Raw genomic sequence first — 13,564 nt, 5'->3', positions numbered from 1 at the left:
AACACCTCTATGAGAAATCAACAACACCTCTATGAGAAACCAACAACACCTCTATGAGAAATCAACACCTCTATGAGAAATCAACACCGCTATGAGAAATCAACAACACCTCAATGAGAAATCAACAACACCGCTATGAGAAACCAACAACACCTCAATGAGAAATCAACAACACCTCTATGAGAAACCAACAACACCTCTATGAGAAATCAACAACACCTCTATGAGAAACCAACAACACCTCTATGAGAAACCAACAACACCTCTATGAGAAATCAACACCTCTATGAGAAATCAACAACACCTCTATGAGAAAGTCCTCAACTATCATTTGATCCAATCTTGTTTGCGGGGTCATTGCTTGTTGAGTCTTTGACTAGCCACTACTGTGTAGCGAGATCAGAGGCATAGACCCACGAGAGATTCTTTCGTACAAAAAAGAAATGATACTCGAATTTACCGGCTGCTCCAATTCGACCTAGCAGATACTAGAATTATATGGGATAGCGTTTAACGTTATATCATTATATTGTTACAAGTATCTAAAAACATGGTAGGGTTCCATGGCCAAAAGAAACCCAACAATATATAGCCTAGTGGTCGGTGGAGAGCAAGAGCTTGTTGCCACAGACACAGGTAAAAATATTAAGGACTCACCTTGTTTCAACATAGTCTAGATCAATATTAAGGAAAAATTAAACAATAAGTTAGTTGAAAGTGTTTTTTTTTACTTGCAACAACATAGCCCAGTGATGCCCAACCTTATTTGTGTTGCGGGCCATAACAAGGAAAAGGTGCAAAAACGAAATGAAATTGACCTGAAACTATTTGATTATAAACCAGTGGATCTTGCACTTACATATACATTTTTTTTACTCGACAAAAAATGGCTTCATTTCTCTACTTTAAATTTGAGCAACTTTGTAGCTAGCTTTACCTACGACTCTTTTCCTTGCTTATTTTTGGTAAATATTCCCATCGATCCTCCAATCTCTAGGCGTAGTTTAACAATCTTTTATTTGCGGCTTAAACCATATTTTTTAAAGCCGTTTTTATGTTGCTGTTGTTTTTTTTAAAGCAGCCACACTTTCATTTAAAAAAAACAATATGTTGGCTTATTATCTTGTTCCATAAAAAAAAAAATTAAGATCGTTCACTTTTCTGGTAGATTCTACATTCAGAGTCCCATTTCATAAACCCACTAATGTTAAATGCCACTGTACCAATCTATAATTGAAAAAGTGAGGACGCTTCCGTAGGTAAAGATAATTAATTTGGAGAGTGGATTTCAACACTTTGATCCGACGTTTAGTCGGGCGGGATGAATCCACGTCGCGGGCCGGATGTGACCCATGGACCGTATTTTGGGCATCAATGACATCCCATTGCTTACTATTTGTGTTGAGTACAACACTCAATAACGTTTCTATCAATTCTACCATTTGTCGGGCAGTTTTAGCCTCTCAAGTCTAGAATAGAAAGTCTAAGTGGAGAATAGAAAGTCTAAGTGGGGAATAGAAAGTCTAAGTGTAGAATAGAAAGTCTAAGTGGAGAATAGAAAGTCTAAGTGGAGAATAGAAAGTCTAAGTGTAGAATAGAAAGTCTAAGTGGGGAATAGGAAGTCTAAGTGTAGAATAGAAAGTCTGTGGGGAATAGAAAGTCTAAGTGTAGAATAGAAAGTCTAAGTGTAGAATAGAAAGTCTAAGTGGGGAATAGAAAGTCTAAGTGGAGAATAGAAAGTCTAAGTGGAGAATAGAAAGTCTAAGTGGGGAATAGGAAGTCTAAGTGTAGAATAGAAAGTCTAAGTGTAGAATAGAAAGTCTAAGTGTAGAATAGAAAGTCTAAGTGGGGAATAGAAAGTCTAAGTGTAGAATAGAAAGTCTAAGTGGGGAATAGAAAGTCTAAGTGGAGAATGTCTATGTTGAATGTGGCTTCATGTGATGTCATACAGAAAGAAGCCTGTTTACACAGAGTGGAGGATTGCGCTTCTGCAAACAGAGTCTAGCTGATGACCAACACTGGACAACAAACACAACTCAGATTTGTCAACACTTACTTGACCTCTGACCTCAAGCAACATCATAGGAAGGCAGTAAGGGTCCCAGATAAATGAAATCCCATAGGGCTTTAATCAAAGAGTATTAATGTAACCATACATTCCACATGTGGTCTAAAGGCAACTAAACGTATTGGACTAGCAATTGTGTTATGTCGTGGTTTGAAGGCAAGTTATCAAGGTGAGTCAAAGTTCTAGCCTAATCAAATAAACAATCACACACACACACACACACAAACACACAACTGCATTCTCTTTTCTACGAATAAAACCTAGACGAATTGTTCATGACAGAAAAACAGCCAGTGGAAACCAAGAAAAGGCATCCTAAGCGAATCGCCATTATGCACGTTTTTACATTTGCTATTTTGTGAAAGTATTTTTAAAATAGGATTATCAACGAAGCCAGTGTTACACAAACTCCTAGCCATTGTGGGTCAAACATGCTTGATCTCATCTAGCTATAAAATAACACAAACTCAACTTAAAAAGTAGTTATAAATATATAGAGAGTGGATTGGATTTAGATCTATGCAAAACATGGACCATGTTCCTTTCACATTTTTTATTTATTTTGCCACGAAAAAAAAAGTAGAGTGTGAAAATTGATTTACTCGTTTAGCCGACATATTCCTATCAAATCCAGAATAGTGTGAAAACGGGTTTACCCGAGACAAATACCACTGCCCACAGCTTGCCACGATGCAAGTAAGTGTTGAGGCCTTCTGTAACGAATGGTTGCGGTTTACCCAATGAAATAAAAGGTTGCGTTCTTTAATAGAGATCAATTTAGATTTTATTTTTTAATTTATAGGATCCTCCGGTTGTGGGTAATGCATTAAACATATGAGAAGCTAACAGGAGTCCCCTGGGAGTGCCTAAGTGGTGCGAGAGCATTCGCATTGCTCTGGACAGGGTTTTAAAACAGCCCCCAATAACCATGTCAACAATTCACACGCCGTTCCTTAAGGAGCCGTCCAACACGTTTAGTGCGGTTCCCGGTGTGCTCGGACTTCGAACTCTAGTCCGTGCGTCCGGATCACTGAAATGGTAGTGTGGTATATAGACACTCACCTGGATGTCTTCCAGACAGAAGGATTCTGTTCAATTAAGCCGGTGAAAGGGATCTCTTTGTTCGTTTTTGCTGGCCTAGAGTTTGAAGAGTTTTCGGCTCAACTCTACCTGACAGTTTGGTGCCTGAATAGTTTCTACCAGAATTCGAACTCACTACTTTTTACACTGGAAGCAAGCACATTATCATTGGGTTTCCAAGTTTACCAAGAAGGCTATTGAATAACAGTGTTGAAAAACACAAGAAGACAGATATATTAGATTGATAAATAGACAGATAGATAGACAGATAGATAGATAGATAGATGTATCTTATCAATGAGACACTTTCAATGGCCTAATTTACTGCATGCTACTGACCTTATTGAGATAGGGGTTGGTGCTAGTGATAAGAAGTGATGTGTTGATTACATTCCACCAGTTAATGAAATGATCAGCTAATTAGCAATGACACAGGAGCTGACAGTGTTACTGGATTCGAATGGGATTTAATAATTATCGACGCCTACTACGGTAAGAACAGTTATTAATGAGAAGTTCATATTAAGTAAATCTGTTGAGGGGCTCGTAAAAAAATGTAAAATACATAACATAGTAATGACCCTATGTTCAGGTTTTACCCCACAAGTTAAGGCCACACTAATGCGTGAATTCTGAAAACCTAAACAAATGTATTATAGGACTCTTTTGTTGAGTTTGAACTATATCTAAAGTTAACTAAGTGTTCTACTCTCAAAACGTAGGTAATTTAAATAATGATAACATTGAATGTTCTATAAAAGTCCCTGTATTTTTTTATTTGTCAGCAGTGTAGGTCGTGATCACAAATACCAACTCAGACAAGGTAGATCTAGAGCATAGATCACAAGAAATGATGATATGGCTGTTTGATTTCGGTGTAGAGTTTCTCGGTTCAGTAAACTCAACATTGCGTTCAAAGCAACGTGTGCAAATATAGCGTCTGGTACCTAGACCTTTGTCCTCATTCCTTTCCAGTGAGTCTCGCATAGTTTTGTCTGCAACTTAGATATATAAATCTGTGTCCTCATTGATTTCCAGTGAGTCTCGCATAGTTTTGTCTGGGTATTAGATTTAAATCTTTATCGTACTATTATTCAACTTCGGAATTGTTTGCTGATTTTACAGACATTTTCAATTCCATTTTCCAATATTATCCTAACTGCCGGAGTTACTTAGAGTCTTTAGACATGCATTACATAGTAGATGTGAAACAAATTTGAGGTAAGGCTTTATCTAATGATAGAGGAAAAAAAAACAAAAGAAGCAAAATATAAAACAAAAAAAAAAAAAAAAAAGCTTATCCAAGGGGAAGAACTCTACACTTACAAATATATCTCTCAATAATGTAGAAGTTATTACCTATTCAATATAAAAAAAATGATTACCAATAATTAATTGCCTAATTGGTTAATGTTTTATTAGGTACAATAGATAATTGTTTGAAGTTTAAACTATCAACAGCAACCAGTACAAATAATACACAAAATGCTACATGTCGCTTGCCTGCAAACAGCCAGCGTAAATATTGCAGGATTATTTATATATATATATTTTTTTTACATTTAGAGATAATGAGTTACGGTAATGGAAGTTCGCCTATAACATAACACTACCTATTACATTACACAGCATATTACATAACGCAGCATATTACACAAAACAACATAATAATAACAGACTATTACATAACACAGTCTATTACATATTGGCCTCCTTCAGTCGTAGAACGACTAAGGTTCATCTCGAACACGTTTTCATATGGCTGTGGAGCCCTATTTTGGAGAGACACTCTCCCGCCCACATATATTGCAGGTCAAGGTGGCTTTCGCTTTGGTGGTAGAGGAGCCGGGCCATTCTACGTATGGCATGCTATTCTTCAAGAGCTGAGGCCGATGTTTTCTCCTTGTCCATAGCTTTCTTGGTCACTGTCTCTCTCCAACTGCTGCGGTCTAGGGCTATGTCTTTCCAATGGTCAGTATCAATGTTCACTGATTTTAAATCTCTTTTAATCACATCCACGTAACGGAGTTAAGGGCGAGCTGTTTTTCTTGAGCCAGACGTGAGTTGCCCGTACAGAATGATTTTCGGGATGCGATTGTCTTCCAACGGCGAACATGTCCGAGCAAGCGCAGGCGGCGTTGCCTGAGAACTGTAAAGATGCTGGGAAGGCCCGTTCTCGCGAGGATCTCAGTATTACACACTCTTTCTTTCCATGTTATTTTCAAGATCCTTCGAAGGCAGCGCAAGTGGAGTGAGTTTAGTTTTCTCTCTTGCTTTGTGTAGGTAGTCAACGACTCACTGCCATACAAAAGCGTGCTAAGAGCGCATGCCTTGTAGACCTCCATTTTGGTCGCTGTGGTGAGATTCTGGTTTTCCTAAACTCTTGGTCGTGTCTAGCGAAGGTTGATGCGGCCTTCCCTATGCGTTTTTTGATTTCCTCTTTTAGAGACAAGTCATCTTGAATTGTAGAACCAAGATAGCAAAATTAATTTACGGCATTCAGCTCATCGTCAATGAGAATGGAGGATGGTGCTGTAGCAGGTGGTCCTATAACATTAGTTTTCTTTGTGCTAATGGTTAGGCCATACTCTTTACAAGCCTAAGAGAAGCGGGACATTAGTGACTGAAGCTCCTCTTATGAGTGTGCCACTACCGCTGCGTCAACCGCGAATAGCATACCTCTTACGAGGGTGGTTTTGGTTTTAGTTTTGGCCCTCAGTCTAGCAATATTTAGAAGTTTGCCCTGGAATGGAGATAGATGCCTTCGGTGGATTAGTCAAACGCGTGGTGGATTAACATTGAAAAGAGTATTCCAAAGAGGGTTGGGGCCAGAGCACAACCTTGTTTGACTCCGCCGTTTATACTGAAAAATTCGGAGCAGGCGCCGTTGAACTGCACAGTACCCATTATATTTTCGTGAAAGAGATAATAACATTTAGCAGCTTGGGTGGACAACCTATTATCTGTAGGATTTTAAAGAGGCTTTCTCTGCTGGCTAGATCAACAGCCTTTGTCAGGTCAATGAATGCAATGTTCAAAGGCATTTTCCTGAAGTTGACGGATGGAGAAAATCATGTCAATTGTGAAAGCCGCACTGTGATTCTGAATAGACCCAATCAGCAAGTTTTTGTAGCCTGGGAAGTATCCAGCCTATTACATAACACAGTCTATTACATAACACAGCCTATTACATAACACAACCTATTACATAACAGTCTATTACATAACACAGCCTATTACATAACACAACCTATTACATAGCACAACCTATTAATGAACCAATTAATTCTTGGTTTTCCAAAACTCGATAATTCTGTTCTCTGAATACAATGAGAAGTGTATCTCCCAGTGACTTCTAGAGCAACAACACAGACACAATGGATTGGACTAGAGTTGAAACAAAGCTGATATTTAACAGTAATAGTTGTTTCACTACACTATTGGTAGTGTAAGGTAGAAAGAACTGAATATCAAATCTAGAAACTTAAGACTCGATACAGACCAACACGTTCACGTTTGTTTTTAGAGTGCTCTAGATTCTAGACTATCTGGAAACAACATTAGTCCTGAATAGTTTTCTCTTATTTTCATTCGATTTTTTCACAAGTTTCGAAGCTGCTATGTAGAGTAACAAGGTCTTAGTGAATTTAGCACAACCGAGACCAGTCATTCTAGTAGGCCTGAACACAGACATGTGACGTGGCAACGAGCGATTGGTCTCCACCGACCACACGTTGCTTACTATAAAGATTTGTCTCGATGAACCCGTCAAGAAAGTGACGTTAGAAGTTCACATTAAACCTTGTTACAAGCGGAAACATTTGGTTTATACATTCAATGGGCAGAATTCGTTGTTGTTGTTTTTTAACAATAGTTTAAATGTGATAGTACAGAAAAGTAAAAAGGGTATGTCCATTGATTGATTTAAATAAAAAAAAAATCTTATATCAAGTGTAATTGTATTAATAGTTTGGATCAGTCGTGTAATTAAATTTGTAATAGATCTAAACTAAGAATAACAAAAACTATGCGATTAGAATTATTTTTACCAATTTTTTTTTTTTTGTTTAGCGCAATTTCATGCTTTTAGCTTGCTCAATGCGCTACAGTCAAAACTTAGAACCAGTTGGGGGGGGGAGGTATCTGAGTGAAGTTAACACTGATAGATTTTTAAAAGCAATTTATACTTTTTTTTTAAAAGTTGTACGACTTGAATTCTAACTCTAGGGCTTAAGCCTCCTCAAGGCAATACACTAACCACTTAGCCAGCGAAAGGTTTATGAAAATATAAGGTTTTAAAGTAATCTGGTCGACACAACGTATAAAGCGGTCAAATTCAACTTTATACCTCCACATCAATCAATTACCAGTCCATACCCTAGTTAGATAACAAGCAAAATAAATAGTTTCCAATAATTAATTAACTAATTAGTTGTTTTTTGTATTTACCGACAAACAAATTGTACCAGACAGTGTTAATTGTTGAGAGGGAAATGTCCAGTCCTCCCAGAGAGTGTGTCAATACTATACATGTAAAATACAAAACAAAAAGTATAATTGTACAGACTTCTAAAGGTGGTTATGTAAACTATACACTAGTGAAGATAGGAAACACTACGTTTTATTGCACAGACACCTTCCAAAGCCCCCCCCCCCCCAACCTTTCCACTTCACCAATAGTTTGCTCCCACTACGATAAAATGAAGTGACGCAAAGCCATAAATATAAGAAACAGTAGTTCTTAAACATGGGAGGTATATATATTTATATATTTGATTTCGAAAGTGGTTCTAACAATTTTCTTTAAATTTCAATATAAATGAGAAAAGAATTCTCAGCTTATTGGCCACATAAGAAAAACTCGATGTCGACCTTTATATCGGTTTGAAAATGTTTCATTATCAAAACATTAATTTTGGTTATAATAGTTATGAATGAAAACTTTCTGAATGACTGTCAAAGGGTAAAAAAAAAACTTGACACCGCTTACGGCCTACAGCAAGAAAATAAAAAAAAAAAGTAAACACCCTTTCCTTCTTATAACCTTCACATAGCGCTAAGGTCCAAGTGGGACGGTGGAGGGGACACCTGGTTTCCTTCCTGCCTTTAGGCGCTCAGCAAACAGAACTCTACTCGAGTGGGGATTAAACTGGAGCCCACTTGATAAGTAGCCAAACGACTCTTGTCACTCAGCCACACATCACACACCGTATACCTTATAGCAAGAATGGTACATAAAATATTGCATAAAGGTATTTTTCTTTCAAGTCACTTAATATTGAAAAAATATTGTTGATATATTTCATTTTGGTAGGTGTGGAATTGTAGTTGAAACTGTGTCTCTGTCATTAAATGCTTACGTTGGACAGAAAAAGGTCAATAACGGCATTTGCAATCAATCTTCAAATCCGAAAATTAAATGCGATTTAAGGCATCACGAGAACAAACTTGTTTGTAAATTTCAATTCTAATAATATAATGTCACATCCAGTTGTAAGTACCTATCTGCCATTCCAGCTATTTAACTTAAGCAGGAAATAAAAAAAAAACAACAATAGAAAACAATAATACTTTTTTAAAAACAAAGCTTATCTAAGGGAAAGTACCGCTAATTACAATCATTTATCTGCTATATAAAACAAAATTAATTTATTAGTACTGAATGATTAAATAATTTGTTAGTTTTTGGATTGATTCTGGACTGTGAATAATTATGCAAATTTTCAAATTGATCCGAGAATGGAAAAAGGGAGAAAATAAGTGTCAAAACGTAATAAAAGGATTAAATCCGTATAGATATATATATCTACATATCTCATTAAGTAGCCTTAACTCCCTTTATTTCGATATTAAACAAAATAATTAATCACCAAAAATTAATAAACTAATAGGTTAATTTTTTTTTTGTTGATTCAAATCTTGTCAGGTTCAATGAATAATTGTGCAAATGTTTTACTTGATCCGAGAATGGGAAATAGGAAAAAAAACATTTTCAAACTTGTTACCAGACAGACAGACAGAGTGAATTGATATAATCTTTGTCAAAATAATAACAATTCATCATGATTCAATAAATAAATTGAAAACTGGCACCCTACTCTTCGCAGGACTTCCTCGTTATCTTGCCGCCTTACTTTAAGAATACGTCTTAGGCATCTTTTGTTTTTTTTTCCTGACAAGAATAGGGGGACCATGTTTCAATGCCATATAGCTGAGTGCTCATCGTACAGGTCCGGTAGACTAGAGCTTTGGTATTGGCATTCATCACACAGGTCCGGTAGACTAGAGCTTTGGTATTGGCATTCATCGCACAGGTCCGGTAGACTAGAGCTTTGGTATTGGCATTCATCGCACAGGTCCGGTAGACTAGAGCTTTGGTATTGGCATTCATCGCACAGGTCCGGTAGACTAGAGCTTTGGTATTGGTATTCATCACACAGGTCCGGTAGACTAGAGCTTTGGTATTGGCAATCATCGCACAGGTCCGGTAGACTAGAGCTTTGGTATTGGCATTCATCGCACAGGTCCGGTAGACTAGAGCTTTGGTATTGGCATTCATCGCACAGGTCCGGTAGACTAGAGCTTTGGTATTGGCATTCATCACACAGGTCCGGTAGACTAGAGCTTTGGTATTGGCAATCATCGCACAGGTCCGGTAGACTAGAGCTTTGGTATTGGCATTCATCGCACAGGTCCGGTAGACTAGAGCTTTGGTATTGGCATTCATCGCACAGGTCCGGTAGACTAGAGCTTTGGTATTGGCATTCATCACACAGGTCCGGTAGACTAGAGCTTTGGTATTGGCAATCATCGCACAGGTCCGGTAGACTAGAGCTTTGGTATTGGCATTCATCGCACAGGTCCGGTAGACTAGAGCTTTGGTATTGGCATTCATCACACAGGTCCGGTAGACTAAAGCTTTGGTATTGGCATTCATCGCACAGGTCCGGTAGACTAGAGCTTTGGTATTGGCAATCATCACACAGGTCCGGTAGACTAGAGCTTTGGTATTGGCAATCAACAAGGTATTGTCCCACACTCTTTTCTGCAGCCGTCAAATAGTCCCCATTGCTTTAGCTATCCTGTTGTTTAGTCTAGTAACACATTATTGGAGGTGATGAAAGACAAGATGACACACACAAAAAATGGTTAACTATTTCCAGAGGCTGGCCATTAATGGTCACGTAGGGTGCAGTGATGTCGATGTAAGCATAACGTAGTGGACAGGATTATAACATAATATACCAAACAGACTACATGCGAGAACGCATCTCTGTTTGACACTACTGATGACCTCAAAAGGTGCTGATTGGGCTCCATTCAATTTTACTGAACATTTTGTTTCCTCATAAAAACATTCAACGAACTAGTAATTTTGAAAGCCTGCACATATTTTGAGTCAGGGTTTTATTTGTTAGCGATGCAAGGCCCATACACTCCTAGGTCAATAAAGTCTCTCATGTTCTGGGAAAAAGAACAAGAGTATAGAAGAGAGTAGTGGTAAAACTATGGAAATACATTGACACTGGGTTTCTTAACATCTTAACATGTTTCTTATATCTCCCCCCACCCACCCACCCCAAATGTTGTCTTTATATCAGAAAAGAGCCCTTGTAATCACAACAAACCTCCATAAGGATCAATAAAGCAGTCGCTTAGTCTTAGGATTGTAGACTAAAATTTGAAGACTAGATGGAAACAAAGTTCATTCTAGATTCTAAAACTAAGTTTCAAATGTGAACATAATTAGGATACATCTTCTTGTTTTTTTTGTTTTTTTTTTTCCAGATTTATGATGGAACTGTTTTTTGTTGTGTTCTACAATCATCTGACGTACATTAGTGTGATATCAGCCTTGCCTAGCATAACATCCTCATCTTTACTGCTAGACTGGAACACTGTGAGCAATGTCACTTCGATGTCACATTCACTATCACACAGAGATCAAAACTTCTCAAGTAGACCTCACTCTACAAGGCAGCTCAACTTCACTGCCATGCTGACCACACCAAATGAAACATCTGTATCTAGTCACGAAACACTGGACAATAGTATTGAGTATTTCTCTCAGCAGGTCAATCCAAACTCATTGACCAAAACACATAATACTAATGAACCTGAACCTGGGTCAGCCATTGGCTCACTGCTTAGTAATAAAATAGAAATAATGAACTCTTTAAGCAATACAAGTCAGGGTGACAACATACACACAGGTGTGACAATGTCAACTGACCTCAAACTTATGGAAGTGTCAGTATCATCTAACAAAAATCTAGTGGATGTATCAATGTCACAAGATGATCTTAATGTAAGAGAAGAGCCAGAGTTATCTGAAATCAATCTAAGAGAAGTGTTAATGCCACAGCAGGGTATTAATCAACAGAGAGACTTAACTACACATAATACTGTAAATAAAGAAAATAATAATGTATCAAGTTTTACTAAGTGGCCCCAAACAAATCAAGAGAGTCAGACTGAAAGTCAAAAAATGAATGCTGAAGAAATATATAACAGCACAAAGAACAGTCTCAATACACTCAAAACTGTACCTTCTGCTTCAGATGGCATACACAAGGAAAATGCTACCTTACAAAATGAAAGACATATATTTGAACAGAATATAGATTTTCAAACAGCTGTTAAACTCCATACAACACCACAAACAGCTGTTAAGCTCCAGTCAACACCTCAAACAACAGTTAAGCTCCACTCAACACCTAATTCAAAAGCCAACAAAGCAAACAGACCAGAAAATACTTTCACACGATTGAAGCCATATGCTAATGCAAAAGGACTTGAAAAGACACAAGTAGCTACTCTAAATGATGTGGATAATAACTGGAACTCCACTCAACTGACCATCACATTGCAAAGCTACAAGGATTCTGTTACAGCTTACTGGACATATGAGTCTAACAATACTCAAGTAACTGGCTTTCTAGTGACATATCGCATTAATAAAAGAGAACACTTTGATTCTTCCAAATTAGGTAAATATGTCCGAGCCTTCACTCTGCACTCACTGCATGAAGATGAAGACTATGTTATATGTGTTCATGCCATGGTCAATGCAACAGCTGTTAAAGAGGCCTGTGCTCACTGGAATGAAAATTCTATGAAAATACTTGTAGGTATAATGGCTGGAATACTATTTTTGGTCCCATGTATAGTGGTTGTTATCTTAATTCTAGTCAAGGATAGACAAGTCAGAAAGAAGTGTGGCCAACTGAACAAGCAAACAACACAAGAACAAAAGTTGATAGGATTTCAAATGAAGCACCATGATGGTCAAGTGAAATCAACCAATGAACATGCTTGTGTATGTGTAATGAAGTCATGTCCAGAAGGTCACATTGATTCAGAAGATGAGCTATGGAAACAACAAACATAAGTAGGTCAAGGTCTTGTTACTCAGGACACTTAATTATTTAAAAAAAAACTTTTCAAAAGGATGTCAAGTAATCTACCTGACCAATAAACATCAAAACGATAGACCATTCTAACATTGTGTGAGTATAGACAATTCTACGTTGAGAGGCTAGACAATTCTAACTGTGATATAGGTTCTTCTGTACAATGCAACAGATATGCAAAACAGAGGAATCATACCTTAACATTTGTCCATATCCATGGGTAACACTCACATTTCTAGTTACTAGTCAATCTTCATTTTATCATTTAAACACAGCAGTGCATCATGATCATTTGATGAGAAAACCAATAATATTGTAACAATATAATCAATACATCAAACTCAACATCAAAATGATTATGCACCTATTTCATGGTTTAAAATATTCTTAATACTATCACTTTCGAGACAAATTCAAAGGAAAAAAAAAGAGAAGAAGAAGAAAATTGAGAAGAAAAGTTGTTTTTTTTTTCATGACTTGTTCCTACGACTGTTTTGTAAAACAAAACAAGGATTGATGGAAAGAATTGTTTCAGTGATTTATTTCTTCAATTATGTTCATTTTTTTTATTTTACTGCAACCTATAGAAAATATAATGCGTTTTGTGTACAAATAAAATGCTTTGTTTTGATATTGCCTTGTTACACAAGCCAAATGTTCATGCAAACTGAAAAGCAAGCCCACTTAGGAGATTGTAAGAGCTAGTCAATAGAATCTATATATATAATTTTCTTCGTCGCTCAAGAGTTTGGACGAGAAGAATAAGTCACCCCAAGAAAAATAGCAAGAATTACCAAATGCTTCAATCTATCTTTGAGAATTGTTGACATCAAGTAATTCTTCATTAGTTTGAGGCGCGAGAAGCTTCTTTCACCAGATTACACAATTACGGCTAATGCATAATGCCGTTTTTATTTATGTAGGATTGGCGTTTTCCATATTGAATGACACCCCAAATGAAAATAAAAGTGCGGGGCCCACTGCGGTCGCATAGGTTGCAGTG

At 37.2% G+C, this 13,564-nt stretch overlaps 2 protein-coding genes across 4 annotated transcripts in view; one reads left to right on the top strand and one right to left on the bottom strand.

The window, feature by feature from the left end:
* LOC106070821 (pre-mRNA-splicing factor ATP-dependent RNA helicase PRP16-like) overlaps positions 1-13,564 on the bottom strand; it is an 89,773-nt gene that overhangs the window by 25,075 nt on the left and 51,134 nt on the right. The gene's annotated exons all lie outside the window — the stretch shown is intronic.
* LOC129927440 (uncharacterized) lies at positions 1,458-13,194 on the top strand. 3 transcript variants are annotated; one of them, XM_056036719.1, is made up of 2 exons: positions 1,458-2,237; positions 10,937-13,194. In XM_056036719.1, the coding sequence occupies exons 1-2, from the start codon at positions 2,209-2,211 to the stop codon at positions 12,537-12,539; spliced, it is 1,632 nt and encodes a 543-aa protein (XP_055892694.1). In that variant the 5' UTR covers positions 1,458-2,208; the 3' UTR covers positions 12,540-13,194. The 3 variants fall into 3 exon arrangements, with proteins under 3 accessions (XP_055892694.1, XP_055892693.1, XP_055892696.1); XM_056036718.1 differs by lacking the exon at positions 1,458-2,237 and adding an exon at positions 3,480-3,640; XM_056036721.1 differs by lacking the exon at positions 1,458-2,237 and adding an exon at positions 3,670-4,122.

This window comes from Biomphalaria glabrata, chromosome 7, assembly GCF_947242115.1.
Source record: "Biomphalaria glabrata chromosome 7, xgBioGlab47.1, whole genome shotgun sequence".
Taxonomy (NCBI): domain Eukaryota; kingdom Metazoa; phylum Mollusca; class Gastropoda; family Planorbidae; genus Biomphalaria; species Biomphalaria glabrata.
Note: the sequence above shows the minus strand (reverse complement) of the source record. Positions and strands in the feature narration are given on the sequence as shown.